This window comes from Eptesicus fuscus, chromosome 20 (genome assembly GCF_027574615.1).
Source record: "Eptesicus fuscus isolate TK198812 chromosome 20, DD_ASM_mEF_20220401, whole genome shotgun sequence".
NCBI lineage: Eukaryota > Metazoa > Chordata > Mammalia > Chiroptera > Vespertilionidae > Eptesicus > Eptesicus fuscus.
In genome coordinates, this window is record NC_072492.1 from 11,387,327 (window position 1) to 11,413,261 (window position 25,935).

The 25,935-nt window shown below is 55.5% G+C and overlaps 1 protein-coding gene across 2 annotated transcripts; it reads left to right on the top strand.

Annotated features, from left to right (window-relative positions):
* The first annotated feature begins 1,990 nt into the window (after window positions 1-1,990).
* DLG4 (discs large MAGUK scaffold protein 4) lies at window positions 1,991-24,612 on the top strand. 2 transcript variants are annotated; one of them, XM_008153558.3, is made up of 20 exons: window positions 1,991-2,226; window positions 9,601-9,666; window positions 13,153-13,206; window positions 13,349-13,399; window positions 13,582-13,706; window positions 13,805-13,974; window positions 14,063-14,199; window positions 14,331-14,475; window positions 18,403-18,698; window positions 18,831-18,933; window positions 19,075-19,189; window positions 20,539-20,715; window positions 20,965-21,001; window positions 21,091-21,118; window positions 21,251-21,298; window positions 21,374-21,475; window positions 21,802-21,974; window positions 22,917-23,026; window positions 23,557-23,648; window positions 23,884-24,612. In XM_008153558.3, exons 1-20 carry the CDS (start codon window positions 2,197-2,199, stop codon window positions 23,988-23,990), a joined length of 2,166 nt encoding a protein of 721 aa, XP_008151780.1. In that variant the 5' UTR covers window positions 1,991-2,196; the 3' UTR covers window positions 23,991-24,612. The 2 variants fall into 2 exon arrangements, with proteins under 2 accessions (XP_008151780.1, XP_054564899.1); XM_054708924.1 differs by lacking the exons at window positions 22,917-23,026; window positions 23,884-24,612 and having other exon boundaries at window positions 13,340-13,399; window positions 23,557-23,617.
* The last annotated feature ends 1,323 nt before the right edge of the window (window positions 24,613-25,935 follow it).

Here is a 25,935-nt window from a genome sequence, read left to right on the forward strand (position 1 = left end):
AGAGCTTTCCAGGCGTGAGAGGAACTTAGGGATTCTAATGTCTCTCCCCTCTCCCACACTGCTCTAGCTCTGGGTCAAGAAGTCCCAGCAGCCCTGGCCAGTGTAGCTCAGTTGTTGGACCGAAGGGTAGTGAGTTTGATTCCCAGTCAGTGTGGGAGGAGGCCCATCGATGTTTCTCTCTCTCTCTACCTTCCTCTCTCTAAAAATTAATTTTAAAAAGTCCCTCGTAATTTATGCCCTTCTTTTTGCCATTCCCACTGGGGACAGGCCCAGGAGGAGAGAGAGAGCTGGGCTCAGCTTCCTTTATTTTTGAGCTGTGGGAGCCTCCGTCGCGGGGACCCTCTTCCTCAGTCCCTTAGGGAAGTATAGCTAATGTGACTGGGTTTGGGGAGACGGGGCCAGGGTGTGTGGAGCAAGGTGATGGCGGTGGTGCCTGGAGACCTGGAGAAAGAATGGGATATCTGTTGGTTCAGAGAGTGCCTGCTTTAGCTAACAGCTGGAGTTGGGTAGGGAGAACACAGCTCAGCTTCAATCCTGGAGGATTAGGGAGATTAAAGTAAGAGAGAGAGAGATGTCTGAGAGACCAAGAGGTGAAAAACGAGTCCTTACGGAGGAGAGACCTGTGGGTGGAATGGGGGCTGAGACTTTGGGGATCCCTCTCCCTGAACCTTTCCATAGAGTCTGGGGTGAAAGGGCAAAGGCTGGGAAGATGGCGTGAGTGAGTACATTGGTCTCTCTGTCTCTTCTCCCAATCCACCCTCACCTGCATTTCACCAGCTCCCAGGTCAGCCCTCTGGCTCCTGGCCCCCCCTCTACTGCGATGGGCACCCCCTCTCCTCAGGGTACTGCACAGTGACCTTTTCCAGGCCTTGCTGGGTGAGTAGTCTCCCAGTTTTCTAAGGAACAGTAGTGGAAAGGGCTGGCCTAGGCCTGTGAGGGCAATTACTGAACTTGGGGGCGGGTTGGGAGCCTAGAGATCATGTGGTCCAAGCAAGAGCCTCATGCAGGGCTCTCCCCCACAGTGCTCCTCCTCAGTGTCCGCCAGACAGCAGGAGGCAGGGTGATGGTTGGGGTGGCCAGGGAGGCAAGGGTGGGGGGAGTAACTTAGTGTTGTTCTCGTGACAGACATCCTGGACTATTATGAGGCTTCCATCTCAGAGAGTCAGGTAGGTAGGATGAGGGCCTGACTTTCCGAGGGAGAGGGCAGGCTGGTGGGTTGAGCAGAGTCTGCTGATATTGGACTGACACGTGGGGTGCTGGGGACAAAGTCAGTCAGGGGCACAGAGAATGCCTCTCCTGTCCCCGAGCCCCTGCTTCGGCTTGCTTCCCCCTTTTCGTCGCCTGCCTCAATGTCAGGCACGAAAGAGTTTAGGATATAATTGTTTTTAAGGCTTCCTCTTGAGAATCCTGAGGGAGAACTAGGACCCGGGATTCCCTCCTGCCAACCCCTCCCTCACTCCTACCCTCTGCCATGGCCTCTCCAGTATTTAAACAACCATGGGTGCTCCCTGCCCAATCACGGTGCTTCCTCCTCTAAGAAATGAAATCCATCCTCATCGTGTCTGCTGTCATCGCTGGGGGCTGGCCAGTTCTCCATGTTTGCTTCAGGGCCTCTCTGCTTTTCCATTATCCGGGTTCCTTCCAGCACCGAAGGAGTTAACTCTGCCAAGGCACCCCCCCATTCTGGCTCCCAGCTCCCTCCCTCCCTCCCCCTGCTTCCTCTCTCCTCCTCTCTCCCCTTCCCTCCTCTGGCTCCACTGCTCCCTCGGCCGCGGCCACCTCCAACCCCCCAACCCCACTCCTCCCGCCAAGGCCCCTAGCCCCTGGCCAGTAGGCAAGACACCCCCGGGCTCCCCGAAATCCAGTTTCCCTCCCCCACCTCAGCTCATGCCCCAGCCCCCGAACTCCGGGGCTGCTAGCCCCCGGTGCCCCCGCCCCTCCTGAGAACCGGGGTGTGCGCCCCAAGCCCCCCCTCCATTGGGGACTCCCTTTTAGGACCCCCTTTCCCTCCCTCCCACGCTCCCCTACCCTTCCCTTCTCCAACCCCCTCTTTCCCCTCTCACCCCTCCCCCCATCCTGGCCACCCCTGCAAAAGTGGGGTGCGGAGGGGGGAGGGGTGAGAACCCACGGAGGAGAGGAACGAAACTCCGATGAAGTCAGAGCCCCCTACCCGCCGCGGCGGCCAGGCCCCCCAACATGGACTGTCTCTGTATAGTGACAACCAAGGTAAGCAATGATGGGGGGGGGGGGCTCTAACCTAGGGGAGGGTATGAGTTTGTGGGGAGGGGTTAGGCAGGCCTAATCTGGGGCTGGGGGTCCTGGAGTTAGAGTATCAGAAGATGTATTTGGGGTCCTAATTTAGTTTTGGGGTTCACATTTGAGAAAACGCTGGGTTTGGCTACAGGTGCCCCCTGGAGTCATCCCTTTGTATCTGTAGAGAAATGGAAAATTTGGGGTACACTGATTTGGGGGTCTGGTAGGTTTTGGGGTTCATCAACCATGTTTGAGAGAGACTTATTTAAGGAAAAGCCTGGCTCACATGGGAGTCCTGCTCCTGTATGTTAGAAGGTGGACTGTGTGGGGGGATTCTCTTTCCTCCTGGGGACAAGCTGGCCTCCGGGTGCCCTGTCTGATTTCAGGGGGCTTTGGGCATGGGTAGAAGGGTTTTGGTTGTGAATGCCTGACTGGTCTGGGGGTGTCAGCTGTTGGGAAGGGGTGGGCCTTCAGGCTATAGAAACCGCGTCTCCTGGTAGATACATTTGGGGGTGCTGCTCAATTAGAGGGAACTGTTAATTTAGGGTTCGATCATGATCCTGTGGGATGGGGGGAGTTGGGAGTTGTCAGAGGGCTGGGGCCCGACAAGGATCACCTGAGGGAATGGACCAAGAAAGGTTAGGATCTGGGGTACTCCCATGGGAGACACGGGTTACAGCCGCTGAGGTTGCGGGTTCCTGAGGAGGAGGAGCAGAGGTTTGGAAGAAAGGGGGTTTGAGGAGGGGGACCAGATGGTGGTGCAAAATCTGGGGGTGGGCCAGGTAGGTGCCCAATATCTCCCTCTCCTCCCACACTGTATCTGCTCCCGGTTGAGTAAAAGGGAGATTCGATGGAGGGGAATGTTTCTGTTACCTCTGACACTCGGGCTCAAGGTGGGGGAAAATACCTGGATTTAAGGTGACGGGGTGAAAAGGCGTAGGAGGAGGGCAGGGCTGGCAGCAGTGAGGTCTGTACCACGGTGTCCCCGTGGTTGGAGTGTGGAAAGGGCAGGAGATCTCGGATGGGAGCACAAGCAAGCGCCTGGTGGACACAGAATACCTAGGGCTTGGCTGTGAGACTCTGGGACTGGAAAGCTGGATGCCTGGCGTGTGGAGGGAGGCATGGGCTGGTGGCAGGCAGTGGAGGGTTGGGGGGTGGGACAGGAAGTGGGGGCCGGGAAGGCGGGGTCCGGTGAGTCACAAGCTGGGGAGGGGGTTATATTTAGTGGGAACTGCAGCTTTTCAGGGGAGGGAGCTGAGGACACACATGTTCCCTGTCACAAACTCACACATGTGTGAGCATGGATGGAAGAGATTGGGGGCTGAGGACCTTCATGTCTGGAGCCCCCACCTCCTCTCCAAGGCTACTTGCGTGTCCCTCTTACTGAGAGCTTTCTCCCACAGCTGCTTCTTTGCACCCCTTTCCCATCCCCTGTAGTTTCAATAGAATTTGGGGGCCTCCATTTCTCTGGCCTGCTCTCGTCTAATGTCCTCTGGCCCTCAGCTCCTCCTGGCTCCTGCCCTAGCCTGCTTCTCAGACTTAGGCTGCCAGGCTGTGGTTCCGTGTACAGGTGTACACAGAAAGCCAGTTGGAATGTGTGGGCTTTGCTTCCAACACGTGTGCACATATGTGAGCGAGGGTGAGGGGTTTGCTAGCACTGGCAGCTATTCTGAGAGGGGGGCGCTTATCCATCTTCCTTCCAGACTCCCACTTCTCCCATGGAGCCCAGGGTTGAACACCCCTGAAGAAAGGAGCCTTGTACAGAGAGGATGATGCATTTGGGGTTTTACAGAGGCGTGGAGACTCAGGCTTGCCACATTCCTTGGCCTGAAAAACTTGTCAGTTGCGGGATGGCGGGGACTCCAACTCCCATAAGGCCTCGAGGCACAAGATCCCTCAGTGTTAGAGGATTGCTGCCATGGGGCTGTTGGGAGTTGTGGTTCATCTCTATCCAGGGCAGCGGAGGGTAGCCCTGGAGGAACCAGCAGGGGGGGGCACATGGCTCTTGTCTCCCCAAAATGCTTTGTGGGTAGCGGGTGCTCAGGTCGTTGAGCTTCCCAGCTCCGTCTGAGAGTACTCCATCTTCCATTACCTATATTTAGACACCTGCTGCAGTAATTTAAGGAGCATTTATTGAATATCTACCATGTGTCGGGCCCTGAGCTAACTCTGCTTTTATAGCTATCACTTATTCTTACTCTGTGCCTCTCTCTGCAGGAGTCTCTAGATCTCTGAGCATCTCTTTCTCCCACTCCGCCCCCGTCCCTCCCCCTTCTCTCCGCGCTGCTGCCGCCGTTGCCATGGTAACCGGCGACGACTGAAGTTGCGTGGCGGACTGGAGGGCCGGGCGCGGGTGGCGGAGGGCGGAGCAGAGCTGCGGGGGAAGGGGTTGGGAAAGACCAGGGGTAGTTGAACCCTCGGAGGCGAAGCGGTTAATCCCTCCGGGTGGTCCTTATTGGGCAAAGCTAAGATGCCGGGGGCGGGGCAGTGTGGCCAACGGCCTCATTCATTGGCCGACATGGGCGTGGCGAAAGGACAGTACGGGGGAGGCCGGGGAGCAAATGGGCGGGGAGGGGCTGGAGGCGGGGTCTCCGGGAGGCTGGTGGGCGAGGTCGGGCTTACTCTCCGGGCTGGCGGGCTGCAGCCCTCGGGAAGGGGCGGGGCCTTAGGCCGGGGAACTCGCCTGAATGAGGGCGGAGCTGACCTGGCAGGGGCGTGGCGTGGTCCCATGTGCCAAAAGGAGACGGGGCTTTGAGGGGCTTGTCTAAGTAACTGCGGGGCGCGAGGGTCTTTGGAAAGGAGAATCCGGGGGTTGGGCCATCTGACGTCTCAATTTTCCTAAGATGGAGGCCTGTTTAGATTTCATTAGAGCACAACCTCCTACCTCAGCTCTTATGTTCCAAGGAGACGGTTACTAGGCGACAGCAAAGTCCTTGATAGCTGCGTTGCTAGGCAACCGGGAAACGGAAAATGGAGGGAAAAAGGAAATGGGGGGTGGGGAGGGGTCTTGGGTCATAGCGCCCACTAGTGGAGGACTGTGATTTTTCCATTCTAGAAGAAATTTCGAGTCCAGCCCCTTCGGCACTGGTTTCCTTTGAGGATCCAAGCATTCTATCCACATATGAAACTAGGGCATTGGGGGTCATCTTGGGGGCGCATCTAACAGACTCCGGTCGACAGGAAAGAGGGGAAAGTCCGTCCTTTATGCCATGTGTGAGCATTTTAGAGAAGCCAGAGGAGCAGATTTGGGGAGACTGCTCACTGGGCTTTGAGTTGGAAAGAAAGGTGGGCGCTCCATGGGAGAATATTTGGGAGAGATGCTTTCAGGTCCTGTTGTTGGGCAGTCGGTTTGGGGTGTTCTGGAAAATGTGTGGGTCGCTGCAAATTGGTGTGGGTCACTGCATATCTTACTTTAGTGAATATTTTTTGAGGCTGGGGTCTGGGGACAGATGAATATATTTGGGAGCAATCTTCCAACGCAGTTGGAATTCAGAATCATGGAAGCGATGTTGAAATGTAGCAAGGACAGTCAGAAAAGGGAATAATGTATGAAATTGTGGGGTAAAGAAAAAGAATGGAAAAATATCTCTTAATGTAAGGGTTGGGAATAAATTGAAGAGGTTTCAATTTAATTTGGAGGGTCAGCTTTAAGATACATTAAGTATTACCTAAAACTGGGGTCTGGTGGTATTAGGGACTGGTATATCAGAAAATCCCGAGTATTTTATTAGATTTGGGTATTTGGACAGGGGACGACAAAGGAATTTGAGAACTGCTTATTTGGATGTTTACATTAGAGCAAGGGTAATATTTGCATTAATTTCAAGATTTCTGTTAGTGGATGGAGGGACAGATATGACTTTGAAAGGGATGATTTAAGGGGAAGATTAATTTGAGGACAGACAAGGATCTGTGGTCCTTATACTCCTGAAAAGCATCCTCTGGTTATCAGGTGGGGCCGGACTACTGGTTAGAATGGGAGATGTCTTTGCGTCTGCCGGAACGCTGTCCACAGTAACCGTCTTTGGGGGTGTGGGGGGAGGGGCTTGTGGGAGACAATTTAGACCCCTTGGGGGTCCTAAAGTGAGATAAATGCTGCTTCCTTCCCTGTACCCCGAGAGCCCAGCAGTGATGAGCGGTCTGGTGAGGTTTGGGAATAGTTAGGGGCCTGGTGATTTTAGGGGAGCGAGATTAGGTAGAGAAGGGGTCCTGAGAAGCAGAGCGGTAGACTGGTAAATTTGAGGAGCGCCTCTGTTCGTAGAGGGGTTGGGGTAGGAGCAGACCGTGGAAGGGCCAGTCCACGAGGAGCAGCTGGAACCGGGAAAGTTGGTGGCCCAGAGGGTCTCCCCTCACCCTCTCTCTCCCATCGTGACGCTGTTCCGCACTGCGCAGGCGCTGGCCCCCACCCTCCCCACCGCCGGCCGCAGCCTCCAGTAGCCGCCGCCGCCGCAGCCCCCGCCCCTCTGCCCCTCCCCCTCCCCGACCCTGGGACCCTCGCTCTCCCGCCCACCCCCTCCCCTCTGTCCCCCTCCCCTTCTCCATGTCGGCTCGGAACAGATTCGCCTCCATGTGTCTCTGCGTGGTACGTGCCGCGATCCGGGCTCCGGCCCCGCTCCCCTCTTCCCGGACCCTCCAAATCGCAGGGTGCAAGCTTCGAGCGCTGACGCTGTTTGGCGCGGGGTCTCTGGGTTGCAGTGTCTCGCGGACAAGCGCAGTGGGTCATCCCTCTTATCTTCATCCACTTTCACGCACACCCCTCTGTTTTGGGGGTGTCAGCCTCGGTTCCAGGTTGTTTTGTGCAGCTGGGGCTACAGTGAGGAGGGGGCCCAGGGAGGAGGAACCACGGGGATCCCCAAGCCTTTCACTTATCTTATGCCCTGATATACTGGGGGTGTCCCAATGGCATGGAGCTGTCGCGGGCCGGGCCCTCAGTCCCAGTAGGGGACCTGAGCATCTCTTTTGGGGATCCTCCTTTTCTGCCCGTCCTGCTTTAGATGTCCTAATCTAGGACTGAGAGGTGCTGGCCCCGACTCCCACCTCCTAGTTTCAGAGCTACTCTCCCCACCCTCCCGTTTCCAGATGTCTCCCCGCCCCCCCCCCCCCCCCCCTTACTACGTGTACTTAGAAAATTTCCAAGGGCTGAACATATGCTGTAACCTCCTTCAGCCACATTCCGGGAACTTTGTACCCTTAACTTGTTTCTATTTCTGTCTGCCAATCTGGAGGAGCCTTTCCCCCCAGTCCTGGACCCCCTCTCCCCGACGGGGGTGGGGCAGAGAGAGGTGATGGCACTCACTGTGAAAAACATTTTCCTTCCTTTCCTCTCTAGAATAAACGATGAAATGTCCCTTTTCATGCCTCCGTTTTCCTTATGTGCACCTGGCATTTCATCATCCGGTTCAGGAATCTTCTCTGGGAGATGGGGTGAAGATGGAGGGACATGGGGCAGACCCTAACCCAGGCTCCTAAGCTTGAAGCTGCAACCCTTGGCCCTGCCTCATTTTTCAGGGAATTGGGGGCCTTGTGAAGTGAGAGAGGAGAGCTGCCTGGACCCCCAGTTCTGGGGCACTCACTGCCCCTTAGTTCTTGCACTGTCCTGGCTGAAGACCACCTTTCCCGGATGTGGGATGAGCAAGCTCTTTCACTGAATTCTGTTATCCAAGATGGCTCAGTCTTTGAGGAGGGATATCTAGCTTATACTGTCCCCTCTCCCTTGTCTGCTTTTTGTGCCTGTGGTATTGAAACCTGGAGCCCAGGATGCTACTGCTCTCTTCACATCTGAGGGCCAGAAAACCCCGTTTTCCTTCTTTAAGGCTTCAGATGTATCCAGGTACTTCTTGATGCCAGTTGTCTGTGTCCTGGGTTGAGAATCTTCATGTTGCCAGCACCATTTCCCTCCTCCCGTTCTTTTACTGCAAGCTGAGCTACAGCCAAAGTTGAGTTACGTCTTGGTTCATCATCCTCAGAAATTTCAGAATCATACTGTAGCATTAGGCATTGACCTTGATAAGCTTCCTTCAGTTGGATCATGCAACTGTTGGCCTCCAAATGTTGGGGTATGCTCAGCTTCCCAGATACTTTTTTGAGGAGGAAATTCTTTTTTACCCACGTGTATTGGGGAGTGCATTCTATTTTCCCCAGTCCCCGAGGGAGCCCTCCATAGGGTACCCTTCTCCTCCTTCCCCAGCCTGGAGTTTGGGAGGGTCTGCTTCTGTGGGGGGGCAGCTCCTGAGAAGGGAAGCAGCGGGAGGTCAGAGCAGAGGTGGGGGGACCAGGCAGGGTTGCTGCCCCTTCCCTCTCTCTCTGCCCCCCAGTTAATCTCCTTTGCTGGTGTCCCTATTAAGCTAGCACCGGAGGCCCTTGAGATGGCAGGTGGGTAGTTGGGAAGGGAGTGATGTTGGGTCTTTCATTCCTTAAGGCCAGAGGGAGACCATGTTTTTACTCTGAGGCTCAGCACCCTACCTTCTTCCTGTCAGGCACCCTGGAACCTGACACCCATTCCTGTCCCCTTCCTGAACCCCACTGCCTCTGTCCTCCCCCTTTCTCTCCCATCCCCTTCTGGTACATCCGATTAGCTGGCTGGGCTGTGGGCATTTGTTGGGGTGGGGCTGGACTCTTGGGGCCCCTCTGCTGACTCCTTGGGAACCAGCGGGGCCTTTGGAGAAAGAGCTGGCCAGGTTTAGCTTTGTCCTGCTTGGGGGGCTGATGCCAAGTACCTGCTAGTTGAAGGGTCTGACTGAGGTTCCTGCCTCGGGCCTGGAAGGTGCTGGAGAGCCAGTCTCCTGAGGTAGAGCTGTAGTGGGGAGACTGAGGCAATGAGGGTGGGGTGGTGGTAGGATGGAATGGAGAGCAGGAGCAGCAACTGGAACAGGGAAGAGGGAGGTTACAACATGGGGAGTGGGATTAAGGCAAGGAGGGAAGTGGGATGAAGATGATGAGAGAAGCAAAGAATTTGGGGATGGATGTAGAGAATGTGGGTACCACTGTCAGAGGGGCGTCGCTCTGAAAGGAGGGAGGGATTTATGATGAAGGCCTGGGGAAGGGGTGGAGAAACAGAGGCCAGAGGAGGGAGTTTGCTGGGTAGAAGGCTGGGGATCCTAGGATGGGAGGAAGAGGAGTGGGGGGTTGGAGCTGGGATTTGGGAAGCGATGAGAGGTGCCAAGGCCGGGGCAGGAGAGGGGGCTGTGGGAGGGTGGAGAGAGGGGAACCAATGGCTGGAGGAGAGGGAGGGGGAGGAGCTGGTCAGGCCCCAGGGCCTTCCGCACTGCACTGGCTGGGGGAAGAGGAGGCGGTCTGGAGCCCGAGGCACTGGGTCGGCCCCAGTGACACTTCCGTCCCTGTCCCCAGAAATACCGCTACCAAGATGAAGACACACCCCCTCTGGAGCACAGCCCGGCCCACCTCCCCAACCAGGTAAACGCCCCCGAGCTGGTGCACGTGGCGGAGAGGAACTTGTCCCACCTCGAGGCTGTCCACGGGGTCGTGGGCCACGCCCATCTCTCCCCCCTCAAGGTAGGAGACTCAGGCAGCCCCTCCCCATGCGGCCCTCGGAGCCTCGGAGCTACAACCACCCTCCAAGGCCGGTAGGGCGATAGCCAAGCTGTGTAGGTGGAGGGAAGGCTGGGACCGTGGGATGGGACTTGGGCTCCTGGGGTCCCGGGGAGAGGGTATTTGGGGGGCTAGAAACCTTGTTCCCACGGAAGCGAAACAGAGGCCAGGCAAGTGGGAGAGGGTGTAGAGCTTAAAGCCTGTGTGTGTGTGTGTGTGTGTGTGTGTGTGTGTGTGTGTGTGTGTGTCTGCCTGCCTGCGTGTCTGCGCGCATATGTGTTGAGATGTGTGCAGGATGCTCACAAGCCCAGGCCTACTCCATTCCTTCACATTCCCTACCTCTGTTCCCCTTTCCAGAGCTCTAGTCAGAGCTCCTGCTGCCCTCATTAGCTCTGGTCCCTTCCCTGCCTCCTCCCCCCACTTCCCACTCCTGGGCCTGGCTCTCCCTGTCCCCCTAGTCTCCAGTCCTTTCCATCTGTCTGGCCTGAGACGTCTGGCTGGGGAGCCCTCTGCCTCTGTCCCGGCCCCAGCTTTCGCTCTGCTCCTGTGCTTCCTCCCCTCCTTGCCGCCCTTCCCTCCCTGCTGGCTGGTTCTTGATGCTGCCTCTCTCTTCCTCCCACGCACTCTGCTCCCTCCCCCGATCCCCAGCTCAGGCCCTCTGTGGCCTGCTTAGTCCTCTTCAAGGGTCAGCCAGTCACCCCTCCACCCCCTCCCACCTACCCCCTTCACTGTTCATCATTTTTCTCCCGTCCTCCCATGCCTCCCCTCCCATCCTCTTGGGCTCTCATTTCTGCCCAGATATTTTTTCTGTATCCTGTCTGTCCCCATTATTATTTAGGACCACCTGTTTCCCTTTCTCCTATGTGCTCGCACCTGATTTTCCTTCTCCAGTCCGGGGGAGGCCTTGTTTCTGAGACCTCCCATTCTCTAGGCCACGTTCGTCTTCTTCCCCCTCAGTCTCCTCTTCGAGGGGCACAGGATGGGGAAGAATGGAGAGCACCAGGCAAGCTGTGGGATTGAGGGGAGCATTGTGGGGTCAGGGCTGGGATTTAGGGCTCTTGCGGGATGCCTTGGAAGGGGGAGTTTGCTGACCTGCACTAAGAAGATGGGGAGGAGGCCTAGGGATGAGGAGGCAGGGAGTGGGCAGCAGCAGGTTCTGGGGTTAGGAGGAGGTGGCTGGCAGGAGAGGAGCTGGAGAGAGGAAGATCCTCTCTGGCTTTAGCAAAATGGAGAGACAGCAGAAGGGTAAGAGGTGCCAGGGCAGGGGATAGACTGGGATGAGACTGAAATCAGGGTAGCAGGCTGAGCTGATGGAAAGGAAGGGAAGGAAGGCCCTGGAGCTGGAGAGATGGTGAGAAGCTCTGGGGGCTGCAGGGAGGGAAGGAAAGACGACTAGAGCTGCCATTTCCAGGAGGGGCCATGACGTCCCTGGGAGGGGTGAGATGAGAGAGGGAGGCTTGAGGGGTGTAGTTGGTACAGTTCTGGGGGGCGGCAGTCGGCACTCAGGGAGCACAGGAAAGTGGAGGAGAGTGTGGAGGCCCGAGTGTGTGTGTGGAGGTCTTAGGACAAGGCCTGAGCTGGCAGACAGAGAAACCCCAGTTTTCAGAGGAGATGGGGAGTGGGTTGAGAATGAAGGATTGTGATTTAGGGATAGAATCTTGAGGGTTTGAGGATGAGGTAAGGGGGAGTGGTGCTGATCTTTGTGGGGAATCAGAAGTGAGGATGGAGGATAAGGCCAGGAGACTAAAGGGATGGGCTGGAAGGTGGGATAGGGGCAGGGAAGCAGATGGAGAGTGGAGGCTGGGGCTGGAAGACCGAAGTTGAAGGGTGGGACAGGTTTATAGATGGGGGCTGTGGGGATGGGGTAGAGAGGGAGGAAAGAGGGGACCTGAGGAAAGGGGTTCTAGGGTGGGGATTGAGGACAGGCCGCAGGGTGGAGGATGGCCATGTGGAGGGGAGCTGGATGTCAGTGCCTATTGGTTGAATAACTGCATTTACTGAGACCTGAAGGGTCGGAGGATGGTGTGAATAGATTTACGAGTGTGAAATCTATTACAGAGATTGAGCATGGTAATGTGTGGTATTGAGAAACAGCAGCAGGAGAGGGGAGAGACCCCTTTGGAAGGGGAGAAAGAGGAGCCCGGGGAAAAGGGAAGACTGCCTCTCGCTTGGTAGGCTCCAGATAAATATTTGTTAAGGAGGCGATAGGTTGGGGATCCCGGAAGGAGGCTCTGGGCAGCCTTCCCCATTGCCATGGAGACGTGGCTTCTGTTGCCCTGGCAATGGGGGAAGCCCCTAGGACCGGCTTAAAGCTGGCCCCACCCCGGAGTCTAGAGACCCTGCTATTTCGAGGCCACTGACGTCAGGGGCCTCAGCCCGCCCCACTTTAACTCTTTCTTTAATGAAGTGGCGGGGGGGGGGGGGCGGGGGGGTGGAAAGGAATAGATGAGAGGATAGGACCCGGATGTCTTTTCCCACTTCCCCTCCTGACGTCCTTTGCACTGCGTAGGGTGAGGGGCGTAGAGGAGGGAGGGAGGGAGGAAGGGAGGGAGGGAGGTTATTCAGAATGCGCTGCTCCTACGGACCTCTGCAGCCCGGACTTCTCCGGCCCGGCTGCCGGGGGCGGGGCCCAGAGCAGGGGAGGCGGGGCTAGTGATCCCTTCTGCGTGGGGAGCCTGGTCGCCCCTAGGCCACGCCCACCCCCTCCTGTTGTCTTGACAACAGGGCCTCCTGGAGGTGGGTCTCCCCTGGCCTTGGCGGCGCTTAGATACTCTTGCTAGGCAACCAGGTCCCTAGAGGAAAGAGTGGATTAGATGGCGGGTGGGCAAGAGGGAGGGCCTGCATCGGGGGGAGCCCTGGGTTCCGGTGGGCGAGGGTTTAGGGCAAATGTGTGTAAAGCTGAGGGGCAAATCTGAGGGAGGGTTATGAAGGTATCAGGGTACGTGGGTCAAGAAGTGGGGAGCAGGCCCTGGTGGACACAAGTCCTGGGGTTTACGTGTGTAGCGCATAAGGCATGGAACACCCAGTGGTGTTACATCCGGTGAGAGGCTCCCCCCAGCCGGCCCCCTCCCCCCACTCTTTACCATCTGCTGCTCCCCGGCTGGCTGCCTCTGCCTTCCTGCTTCTGAAACATCTCCATGCAGGGGCCTGGGCTGGGCAGAGCAGCTTGTGCACGTGTGCATGTGTGTGTATGTAATATGGAGAGGGGCTGGGTCCTTAAGGGACTCTAAGGGGAGCAGAGGAGGCTCGGCTAAGAGGCTGGAAGGGTAGCCAGGCTGGTGGGGCTCTTACTTCCGGTCTCCCTCTTGAGCCAAAGCTCAGGAAGCTTTTCATCTCCTTCCCCCCTCACAGGCCAATTCTCCCCCTGTGATTGTCAACACAGACACCCTAGAAGCCCCAGGATATGTGAGTTGTTTAGATTTTGGGGCCAATGCAGAAGGAAGGAGTGGGATGGCCTGGGTTCCAGCAGTGTGTGTGGGGGACAGGTTCTCAGGGAGGAATGTCTGTCTCACTGTTTCTGTGTTTCTGGCCCGTGCTGGAGTTGCAGGTGAACGGGACCGAGGGGGAGATGGAATACGAGGAGATCACGCTAGAAAGGGTGAGCAGGCGTCCTGTCTATGCTGCGGCCAGCCCTTTCACCCTGACCCTCTCCAGGCGGCCAGCCCCTTCACCCTGACCCTCCTGCGCTGGTCACAGCGCCCCCATCCGTTTCCCTCCCCACGTGCTTTGCCAAGAGTGGGATGTGAGGGGAGCCAATCTTCTCCCCTCCCTCCTGCCCAGGGCAACTCAGGCCTGGGCTTCAGCATCGCAGGTGGCACCGACAACCCACACATCGGTGACGACCCCTCCATTTTCATCACCAAGATCATTCCTGGTGGGGCTGCGGCCCAGGACGGCCGCCTCAGGTGGGGAGAGGAGACCGGGGTCAGGGTGCGGGTTCCCTCCAAAGGGAGGGCCAGGGTGGCAGGAAGCGCCTGGCTCAGGCCCACCTTGCTGCCCTCAGGGTCAACGATAGCATCTTATTTGTAAATGAAGTGGATGTGCGGGAGGTGACCCACTCGGCTGCCGTGGAGGCCCTCAAAGAGGCAGGCTCCATAGTCCGCCTCTACGTCATGCGCCGGAAGCCCCCTGCCGAGAAGCTCATGGAGATCAAGCTCATCAAGGGGCCTAAAGGTAGTAAGCCGTGTGTCAGCACCCGGGCCAGTTGTCCCCGCCCCAGGCTTGCTGCCCAGGCCGCACCGCTGCCTTTCCCTCCATCCAGGTCTCGGCTTCAGCATCGCCGGCGGCGTGGGGAACCAGCACATCCCCGGAGACAACAGCATCTACGTAACGAAGATCATCGAAGGGGGCGCCGCCCATAAGGACGGGAGGTTGCAGATCGGAGACAAGATTTTGGCGGTGAGGACCCCCACCACTCGGGTCTGGTCTGTGGCCCCGAGCAGACCCAGGCTTCGTTGTCAGCTCACTCCCAGTGCCTTGGTCTTGAGGCTGTTTCTGGCTCTGTCTGAGCTTTGCTTCCCTTGACCCAGGTCAACAGTGTGGGGCTGGAGGACGTCATGCATGAGGATGCCGTGGCAGCCCTGAAGAACACGTATGACGTTGTCTACCTAAAGGTGGCCAAGCCCAGCAATGCCTACCTGAGTGACAGCTATGCTCCCCCAGACATCACAACCTGTGAGAGTCCTCCAAACCCATGGCTCCCCATGACCCATCCCCCTTCCCCCCGACATTCTGGTGACTGTTCCTCTTCAGATGCTCCCCCTGACATAGCTCCAACTGCTGTCGCTTCCTGAGGTTGGAGAATGTATGGGAAATTGGTCACATGGAAGAACTAAAAAATATTGTCAAAAGTCTCCCCGAGAAGGCACAAGGCCCAGATGGTTTTATGGCTAATTTTATCAAACCCTCAAGGAATGCATTATTCTTCTGCTCTCTCTGAGTATGGGAAAAGATAAAAACTTTCCCATTTCATTTCATAAGGGCAGCTCCAATGGTCACAAAGATAATGTAAAAGCAAGCATAGGCCAATTTTGTTTCTGAATAGAGATGTAGAAGTTTATAATAACAGAGTAGAAAACCAGACACAGGAGCATATTAAGAGAATAACGTTGTCACAAAGTAGGGTTTGTTTCGGAAAGGTGGTTCCATATTAGGAAACCTCTTAATTTGATTCATTGTATTAAAAAGTTAAGGGAGGAAAACTGTAGGGTCATTTCAAATAGATGTGCAAAAGGCATTTGATGACACTCAATATCTGTTTCCAGATGAAACTTAGTAAACAAGGAATAGAGGAATTTCCCTCAATGTGGTGAAGAGTAGTGTTCAGAATCCAGCAACAAACTTCTAATGATAAAACCTCAGTGTGTCCATTCCGTTAGTAACTACGCAGGGATGCCTCTTGCTGCTGTCACTCTGCATTGCTCTGAGAGCGGGGTTTCTCAGTGTTGGTACCGTTGACATTGTGGACTCGATGGTTCTTTGTTGTTGGGTTGTTTTATGCATTGCAGGGTGTTTAACAGCATCCCTGGCTTCTATCAGATGATGATGGGACTCCTCCCCACCAGTCAGGACAACCAAAAGTGTCTTTAGACATTGCCAAGTGTCCCCTGGGAAGCAACATGACCCTGCTTGAGAATCACTGCTTTAGAGATTCCAGGCAATGTAATAAGGCAAGAAGAATAAACAGATGTTACATTTGAGACATTAAAAAAAATTATTGATTTTAGAGAGAGAGGGAGAGGGATATTGACTTGTTGTTCTACTAATGCATTCATTGTTTGATTCTTGTATGTGCCCTGTCCGGAGATCAAACTTGAAACCTTGGTGTAACAGGAAGATGATCTAACCAGGACGATAGATGTTACACTTGAAAAGGGAAAAACCAATTTGTCCTTATTTATAAACTATACTATAGTCTGTTGTTATTAAAATCCAAAAAATTTAGAAATAATATGGAAGTTTAAGAATGTGGCCATATGTAAGATAAATGACAAGAATTGGCAACTTCCCAGCAATAAGAATATGTAATGGGTAAAAAGATCCCTTTTACCATAGAAAAAATTCTATAACATTCTTAGAAATATGAACTTGATGACAAGAAGTGTTATAAGATTTATCTGGAGAAAATGAGTACACTTTACTGAAGGACACAAAAGAAGATTGTAGAAAATGGAGAGTCACCCCATGTTTCTGAATGGAAAAACTCATTATGTTAAAGATTTCAAACCTCTCCAAATTAGCCTATGCACTTTCTGCAATCCTAATCAGAATTTTAATGTTCTCCCCTCCTTCCCTGGAAATGGCAGGTTGATTCTAAAGTTCAACTGGAAAAATACATTTGGGAGAATAAGAAATGTTTGGGAAAGAATAATGAGGCCTGGCTGATCCTACCAAATCTGAAACCATATTGTGAAACGATCTTAAAGTCATGTGGTGCGTTTCTCAACACCATGGCCTCCCTGGAACCATGGCTTCTTGGAGGAACGGCCGATCCCACATCTTGGGCCAGAAATGTAGACGATGAGCTCACAGCAGCTTTCGTACTAGGAAGCAGGGCGGCGCCTGAGGCTGCCGGGCCGTGTCGCAGGACAGGAGCCCAGGGCTTCTATTGGCCATTTAACGAAAATGCATCGGATGTGTGACAGTCCGTGAGGCCGTGATGGTGCCTCAACGTAACTGGTGCCTTTGGAGGATGTTCAGGAGCCCGTTCATTCTGAAAACGGGCAGAGAAGGGGGAAAAGTCAAGCATTTGTTCTCCTTCTGGAGCAAACCGTACCTTAGGGCCGTGGTCGGCAAACTGCGGCTCGCGAGCCACATGCGGCTCTTTGGCCCCTTGAGTGTGGCTCTTCCACAAAATACCACGGCCTGGGCGAGTCTATTTTGAAGAAGTGGTGTTAGAAGAAGTTTTAAGTTTAAAAATTTTGGCTCTCAAAAGAAATTTCAATTGCTGTACTGTTGATATTTGGCTCTGTTGGCTAATGAGTTTGCCGACCACTGCCTTAGGGTAACCAAATGGCTAATATGGAACAGTTTTCTTTTATTTTTATTTGTATTTACTTATTTATTTTACTGTTGATAGTGTTACATCTTCTCTCCCCCTTTGCCTCCTTCCACTCACCCCTGTCTCATCCTACACTGTTGTCTGTGTCTGTGGGTTATGAATACATGCATATTTGTTCTTTGGTTAATCTCTTCCCATTCTCTCTACCCCCCCCCCCCCCGCCCCACTGAGACCTCTCAGTCTGTTCCATGCCTCTGGACCTATTTTGTTTGTTAGTTTATTTTGTTCATTAGATTCCACATATCAGTGAGATGATGTGACACTTGTCTTTCTCTGATTGGCTTATTTCGCTTAGCATAATGGTCTCCAGGTCCCTCCATGGGGACAGTTATATATTTAAAGAAATATATTTTTATTGATTTCAGAGAGGAAGGGGAGAGAGATAGAATAGAAACATCAACGATGAGAGAGAATCAGCTGCCTCCACGTCCCACACCGGGGACAGTGCCCACAACCCGGGCACGTGCCCCCACTGGAAACCTAACCGCAACCTCCTGGTTCATAGGCTGACGCTCAACCACCGAGCCAAGCCGGCTGGGCGATAGTTTTTTTTTTTTTTTTTTTTAATAGAATGATTCCCACTAATAAATGCCCCTCCCGCAAAAGAAAGAAAAAAGTAAAAACAGTAGAACGCCACCATATTGCTATCCCCAGTCATACCTTAGAACTAGGGCAGTGGTCGGCAAACTCACTAGTCAACAGAGCCAAATATCAACAGTACAACGATGGAAATTTCTTTTGAGAGCCAAATTTTTTAAACGTAAACTTCTTCTAACGCCACTTCTTCAAAATAGACTCGCCCAGGCCGTGGTATTTTGTGGAAGAGCCACACTCAAGGGGCCAAAGAGCCGCAGTTTGCTGACCCCAGAACTAGGACTTGCCCACCGGTGGCTACGAAAGCTCTTAGGTGGAATCTGAAACACCCGAGCGTGCCAACTGCTTGCCAACGAAGAGACAACTGGACATGGGGCACCTGTCCCGGTTCAGCGGAAAGCACCGTCTAGGAAGGATTCTTGCTAAAAAGTTGAACTTGAATCTAAGTCTCTAGTCTGAATGACCAGCTTACAGGAGACACATGGCAGGGGCACGTGTTCGCACCACAGGGTCAAGCCGCGATGGCCCTATTAGATTTCCCTGATAGGACGAGGGGACTTCTCTTAGACAAATGACCTCGTTTTTCCCAAATGGATGGCCCAGAGGAAAGGAAAAAGAGGGAGAGGAGTTTTATAGACGAAGAGATTCTGCGACCAAAAGAAAACCCCAAGAGCCTGGTGTTAATATTCCCCTTGACTCCATCGTCCTTCATTCCTAGGACATGTAACCGCACAGCCATGGTCCCCTAGGAGAACCACCCCGCGTCACCTGTGAATTCCTGCCCCTGACATCGCTGCGATCTGATTCCCACCCACCCTGTGTCTCTGCCAGGATAATTCCCCCTCCCCCTGAGCCGGGCTCCTGGTTCCCCGAGGAGAAGGAGGGCGGTGGGTGCTGTCTCCGTCCATGCATTTCTATGTCACCCTTTATTCCACGTCTTCCCTCAGCTTACTCCCAGCACCTGGACAACGAGATCAGTCACAGCAGCTACCTGGGCACTGACTACCCCACAGCCATGACCCCCACTTCCCCCCGGCGCTACTCCCCAGTAGCCAAGGACCTGCTGGGGGAGGAAGACATTCCCCGAGAACCGAGGCGGATTGTCATTCACCGCGGCTCCACGGGCCTGGGCTTCAATATCGTTGGGGGCGAGGACGGTGAAGGCATCTTCATCTCCTTTATCCTGGCTGGGGGCCCTGCGGACCTCAGTGGGGAGCTGCGGAAGGGGGACCAGATCCTCTCGGTGAGAGAAGGCCAGCCCCTGCCCGCACCACCCTTTCCCTCACAGCAGGGCCCAGGGCTCTTGGGCAGGGGCTTGGGTAGGCCGGAGCCTGGCCCTCATCTCCAGTGACCCAGCCTCTCCTCCGCCCTCTAGGTCAATGGCGTTGACCTCCGCAACGCCAGCCATGAGCAGGCGGCCATTGCCCTGAAGAATGCGGGTCAGACGGTCACGATCATCGCTCAGTATAAGCCAGAAGGTACCGGGCCTGAAGCTCCCCGTCTTGTGGGCTAAGATGGTCCCCCAGACTCTGTCTCCTCGGCTCTGGCTTCAGTGGGCACGGAGGGAGGGAGGCAGTAGGATTGGGCCAGAGCTCAGGAACCTTCTTGTTCTTCCTCAGAGTACAGCCGATTCGAGGCCAAGATCCACGATCTTCGGGAACAGCTCATGAACAGCAGCCTGGGCTCAGGGACCGCCTCCCTGCGGAGCAACCCCAAAAGGGGTTTCTATATCAGGTTGGAGGATTCCTGGGCTCGGCTCCTCTTCATTCTGTGCCCCCCCCAACCCCACACAGCTCTTCCTCTAACCCTGCCTGGCTCCCACTGCCCCTCCGGCCCTGACACTCAGCTGTGTTCCCGGCTCAGCTGCACGGATGAGCATTTTGAATACTCCCTGTCAGTTGAAAAAGACCCCAGCCTCAAGCATCCTTACTGCCTCTAGTCCCTGGTGACCCTGACACTTCCCTTAGGACCGCCCCTCCCCCCCCAGCTGCCCCAAACTTTCTAACTCAAAGGTTAATGCCAGAGCAGGGCCCCCAGGCTACTCCGAATATTGCCCCGCCTGCATCTCCCTCTGGGACGTGCAGTCCAGGGAAGGTGAGCTACAGCTCGCTGGCTGGTGTCACCTCTGTCTCTCCAGTAGCGTTTCCTTCCTTCTCCGGGCTCCTCCTCCCAGCGGCTCCTCTCTCTCGCCCTCCCCAGGTGTCTGTCTGTCTCCTCTCCCTCTGGGCTTCTGTCCGCTCACCTGGTCTAGTCTGCTGCTCCACTCCGTAGCTCTCAGAGCTGTCAGCTCTGGCCTGACCTCTTCCCCGGGTTCAGACCTGCAGATCTGGCCATCTGCCTTCTGGACATGTCCCCGGGGAGGTCCCACAGGCATCTCACATTCAACACGTCCCAACAGCTCGTCTCTTCCTCCTGTGCGCTTGTGCTGGCTGTCTTGCCGAATCAGTGTTTTCTCTCTTTTTTGCTGAATGGCACCACCAGTGACCCGGCTCAAACCAGTGCCTTGCTCGCCCTTCCCTCCCTGCAAGGTCTAGCTGGCTCCAGGCTTGGTCAGTTCTGACTCACCTATGATGCCGGATGACCCTGGTGTCTCTCCTTCCTGTCCCGCTGTCTTGCTTTTCATCTTTGCTCTCTCCGTGGTCATTTCTCCCCTCGTCCTGACCGCAGGGCTTAGGGCTTATTGGCAGGAGTTTGCTAACGTTGAGGTAACCAGTCTGCAAAGCGTGTTGTTTTTCCTGTGAATTTGAGCGATTCCAGGTTACCTCTGTGACTGGGACGTGCTTGTGCTTTGCAGACTGCTCCCCGGGCGGGTGGGGTCCGGTACCTCAGAAATTGCACTGAATCCAGGGCTTGTCTGATCGCTGACACAGCGCTGACTGAATGGCAGTTATTGGCTGTGGCGACTGGGAGCAATGGCGGAGCTTTGGGTCCCTCTGAGTTCTTGGGTTGCTCAGACCCCACGCGCCCGGGGGAGTGCCAGGGCAGCGATGCTCTGCTGTAGACCCCTGCCCCTGCCCTCTGGGCTGGGCCTCGGGGGCTGGGGTCCTCAGCCAGGCTCTGACCGAGGGCCATCTGTCCTGCAGGGCCCTGTTTGACTACGACAAGACCAAGGACTGCGGATTCCTGAGCCAGGCCCTTAGCTTCCACTTTGGGGACGTGCTGCATGTCATCGATGCCAGTGATGAGGAATGGTGGCAGGCACGGCGGGTTCACTCAGACAGCGAGACCGACGACATTGGCTTTATTCCCAGCAAACGGCGGTGAGGCTCCCAGGCCTTCAGCCTTCCTGCCACCTTCCCGAGATGCCCGGGTGGGCAGCCAATAGCACGTGGAGGTGCCCTCTGCCCTCTTGGGAATCTGTCTGCTGGCCCTCCCGGCACCGTAGCTCCCATGAGCCTTTGGGGCAGACATCTCATTTAGGAGCACAGGGGCCCAGGGCCTGCTGGGAGCGGGGGTTATGAGCTGGTCTGGACATTTCCCTGTCCCCCCTTCCTCCATGTTTCCCATAGGGTTGAGCGACGGGAATGGTCAAGGTTAAAGGCCAAGGTAGGTAGAAGTGGGGTGAGCTTGGGTGGAAGAGTCAAGGACTCTCGGGGTGAACTCAACCAACCACATGACCTGCTCTTTCTTCCTAGGATTGGGGCTCCAGCTCTGGATCACAGGGTAGGTAGGGTCAGTTTGGGAAGACCTGGGGTGAGGGGAGCCCTGAGCTTTGCTTGATGTCCTCGGGAAGGCAACAGGGAGCCCCGAGTCCCCTGTCTCAGAGCCCCTCACAGATGACCCACCCCTCACCAGGTCGGGAAGACTCGGTTCTGAGCTACGAGACGGTGACGCAGATGGAAGGTAAGCCCTGCCCGGCTTGGCCAGCCCCTGCTGCTCCTGGCTCTGTCCCCGCCTGAGCCAGTGCTCTCTCCCCAGTGCACTATGCGCGCCCCATCATCATCCTCGGGCCCACCAAGGACCGTGCCAACGACGACCTTCTCTCGGAGTTCCCCGACAAGTTTGGATCCTGTGTTCCCCGTGAGTGCTGGGGCTGGGATGGAGGCGCAGGTGGGGTGGGGCCGATGGCTGGGAGGTGGGGGCAGAGCCACTTTTGGGCACTGGCATGCAGGGGGACACTGGGGTTCTCGGCAAAGGGGTGCTTCTCAGCCCTCCCGTGGTCCACGCATGTTGCCATTGGAGGCCAGAGACTTGGAGGATGGATGCGGAGGGTGCTGGGCGGTGGCTGTCCCTCCGCAGCCCCTTCCACGGAGGGACCAGCTGAGCACTTGGAGGGGCTGACAGACAGCTTTGGAGCTAGCGGGATGGTGGTTAGATCTTTGGGGGGTGGGGTGACTTCCTGGCAGATACGACACGGCCCAAGCGGGAGTATGAGATAGATGGCCGGGATTACCACTTTGTGTCATCCCGGGAAAAAATGGAGAAGGACATTCAAGCGCACAAGTTCATCGAGGCCGGCCAGTACAACAGCCACCTGTATGGGACCAGCGTCCAGTCCGTGCGAGAGGTGGCAGAGCAGGTAGGACCCGGCGGGCACCTCGCACTCTTCCTCCCCTCTCCCCACCCCATGGCCTTCCTCCAGCTCTCTCTAACTCTCTTTCTCTCTGTCTCTTTCCCTGCTGGGTCTCGACTCCACTCCTCCACCTCCTTCTCCTCTTGGGCAACTCTGTCTGACGCCTGCTCTCTGTGCCCCGCTCTTCCTGCGGCCTCCTCTGCTTCCTGACCCCAAACTCGGCACCGCCATCTGGCCCCTCTCCCCCTCCCTCCTCCTTGCCCCATTTCTCCTCGCTTCCTGTGGCCTTGCCCTTGGTGGTTTGGCTTCCCCTACCTTGGTCCCCCCATTTGGCCTGACTCCCCTTTGGCTCTGTCCCCTCCTCTGTTCCTGGGGTCCCCACTTCCCTCTCCCATTCCTCTGCTACCTCCTTTCCATGCTGCCCCCACCCTGCCCTCTCTCCCTTCACGGATCCTTTCTCCATCTGCCTCTCCTCCCTCCCATCTGTCTCTCCTTGTTCCTTCCATCTGTCTGTCCTCTGTCCGTCCTCCCCTCCCTCCTCCCTCTATCCTACTTCCTCTCTTCTTTCCTTTGCTTTCTTGCCCCATCTGTCCTGTCCCGCCTTCCACCCCCCACTCTCTTCTGCCCCCGTTGCCTTGCTCTGCCTCTTCTTCTGGGTCTCCTCCCTGCCTGTTTCTCACCTTCCTCCATCTCTCTGATCCCCTCCTCCTGGCTGGCCCCTTCCCTTGCTCTGTCTGCCCCTTCCCCTTTTCTCTCTGTCTTCCATGTTGTCCATACCCCCTTCTCACCTTGACTCTCTGCCAATGTGTCTTTTGACATCCCTGTCACTTCCTTTTTGGCCAACCTCCTGTTTCCTGCCTTTCCATGTACTGTGTCCTGTCCTGGTACCTCTGTCTGTCCTTCCCCGCCACCTGCTGGCCCCCCTCCGCCTACCCTGCCTGCCCCCAGGGGAAGCACTGCATCCTTGATGTCTCAGCCAATGCTGTGCGGCGGCTGCAGGCGGCCCACCTGCATCCTATCGCCATCTTCATCCGCCCCCGCTCCCTGGAGAATGTGCTGTGAGTATGGTCCCAGGGGGCCTCCCTCCACTCCCCCACACCTGTGGCCCTGGGCCTCAGAGGCCTCTGTGTTGAACTCTCCCCTCATAACCCAGGGCAGTGGTTCCAGCAGCCCTGGAGGGGAATCTGCACAGAGAGCTGGATCCCAGAGGATGCAGGGATCTCAGGCCTCTCTCTTCTTCTTCCTTGGACTAGACAGAACTACAACTCCCAGCAGCCCCTGGGGCACACACCTGCTGGGGCTAGCCAGGGCCTCCAGAGCTGTTGGGAGTTGGAGTCTGAATCCCTTCACTGGGGCTGAAGGCTGGGAGGATGAGGCTCTGGAGAGGTCCCTGGAGTGGCCATACCCGGCTGGTGGGTTGTGGGTAGGGGCAGTCATCTGTGGCCCCAGAGGATATTGGGAATTCTTATTTTTGTGCTTTGTGTTCCAAATGAGAAAAGACTGTTTGCAATTTAACATCCCTGGATGGAGGAGATAAATGGCAGAGGGGGACCCACCCTCAGGTGTGTCTCTCGCTCACTCTCCACAGAGAGATTAATAAGCGGATCACAGAGGAGCAAGCCCGCAAAGCCTTCGACAGAGCCACCAAGCTGGAGCAGGAGTTCACGGAGTGCTTCTCAGGTAGCCCTTGCTGGTTCAGAGAGAAGGTAGCAGAGGAGCGGGAGAGGGGAGCGGAGGCCACTGGGGGATGGCTTAGAAACAGGCGCCCCCTTGGGTGGGTGCGACCGCATGGCTCAGGGCTGAGAGAATTAGAAAAAGGTGCCCCTTTCTCTGGGCTGTTGCCACCCCTGGCCAGACATCTGGCTCATCTGGATCATTCTTCCCCTCCCCCCCATAACCCCCCCCCCCCTCGCAGCCATCGTGGAGGGCGACAGCTTTGAGGAGATCTACCACAAGGTGAAGCGCGTCATCGAGGACCTCTCCGGCCCCTATATCTGGGTTCCAGCCCGGGAGAGACTCTGATTCCTGCCCTGGCGCGGCCTGGATTCGCCCCGCCTCCATCGCCTGGGCCCTTGGTCTGGACTGAATTGCCCAAGCCGTTCGCACTCCCCAGCCTCCCTCCCACCCTTTCTTATTTATTTCCTTTCTAACCGGATCCAGCCCATTGGAGGGGGGACACTCCCCTGCATGTATCCCGTACCCCAGAACTGGGCTCCTGAACCCCAGGAACCTTGGGTCTGGGGGGAGCCAGGCTCCTGGTCCTGGGCCCTTGCTCCTTAGGATCCCTGGCCCTGCCCGCCCCCCACGCACACACAGACCCGCCGGGGCGCCTCCCCGTCTCCACACACACATTCCAGAAGTCAGGCTTGCCCTCCGGAGCGCCCGCTGCAGGGACGCAGGCCCCAGGCCTCCGCGCTCCTGAGGAGGCTCTGGGGTCACCCCTGCCCACACCATAACTCCCTTGATTTCTCATTTAGTTTTTCCTTTTTTTTTCTTCTCAAAGGTGGTCTTTGGGGGGATAAGTAGGGGACTCCACTGTGGGCCCCTGCCTTCCACATGCCCCCACCTTTTATCTTTGCTGGTTTGCATGAGTGGAAGGGTTAACTGTGGCTTTTTTTTTTTCCCCTGGGATTTTTTTTTGGGGAAAGGGGAGGGATGGGTCTAGGGAGTGGGAATGTGGGAGGGAGGGTGGGGGTGGGGGTTGGGTGTCCAGGGGAAGACTGGAAATGCTGCCGCCTTCTGCAATTTATTTATTTATTTTCTTTGGAGAGAGTGAAAGGAAGAGACAGATACTTGAAACCTGGTGTGTGGCCTGATCATTTGGGACTTGGGAGACAGGGTGGGAGCGCAGGGCTGAGTCCGGTGAAGTCAGATCCTTCTCTACACGCCCCCCCCCCCCCCCCCAGGGTAGAGGGGTCTGGAGGGGCCTTAGAGGGAACCTGCAAAAGGGATGAGCCTGGAGGGGCTGGCGCTCGTCCCTACAAAGAGGCTTCAGTTCCGGAAAGCTCAGCCCTGACCCTCCCCAGGCTGTAGTCCCCTCAGGCAGCGTGAGGTCTGGGAAGGGAAACAGGACACTTTCTGTTCGTGTTCCTGGAGCTGTGGCCAGAGCTGGGCCCTGGCGACCATCTTACAGAGGCTTGCTGATGAGAAATGTTGTGTAAATACTTACTCATTGGATTTCTTTATGCCTCATCTCTACAGAAAAGATTTGAAGCAGTTTTGCAATTAATAAAGGTAGGAAAATAGAACTTAATACTAAAGATAAAAATAGGAGAAACAGCCCTGACCGGTTTGGCTCAGTGGATAGAGCGTCGGCCTTCGGACTGAAAGGTCCCCGGTTCGATTCCGGTCAAGGGCATGTACCTTGGTTGTGGGCACATTCCCAGTGGGAGGTGTGCAGGAGGCAGCTGATCGATGTTTCTCTCTCATTGATATTTCTAACTCTCTGTCCCTCTCCCTTCCCCTCTGTAAAAATGCAATAAAATATATTTTAAAAAAATATGAGAAACAATTGCTGTAGCTATGAGGATAAAGATAATTTCTGAGCTTCCTCCTGGTAGACCAGGCAGAAAAGGAAATGGTTCATTACTTATTGTATTTCATACACACACATGCACATATATTATTATTAGATATAAAGACAAATTCTAGTCCCTTCATTAGTTTTTAAGTTTTATTTATTGGTTTTAGAGAGCAGAAGGGAGAGAGCGAGAGAGAAACATGGATTTGTTGTTCCGCCTATTTATGCATTTGCTACTATTGGATGCCTCTTGTGTGTGCCTTGCCTGGGGCTTGAACCCACAACCTTGGCTTGTGGGGATGATGCTCTAACCCAGTGGTCGGCAAACTCATTAGTCAACAGAGCCAAATATCAACGATTGAAATTTCTTTTGAGAGCCAAATTTTTTAAACTTAAACTTCTTCTAACGCCACTTCTTCAAAATAGACTTGCCCAGGCCGTGGTATT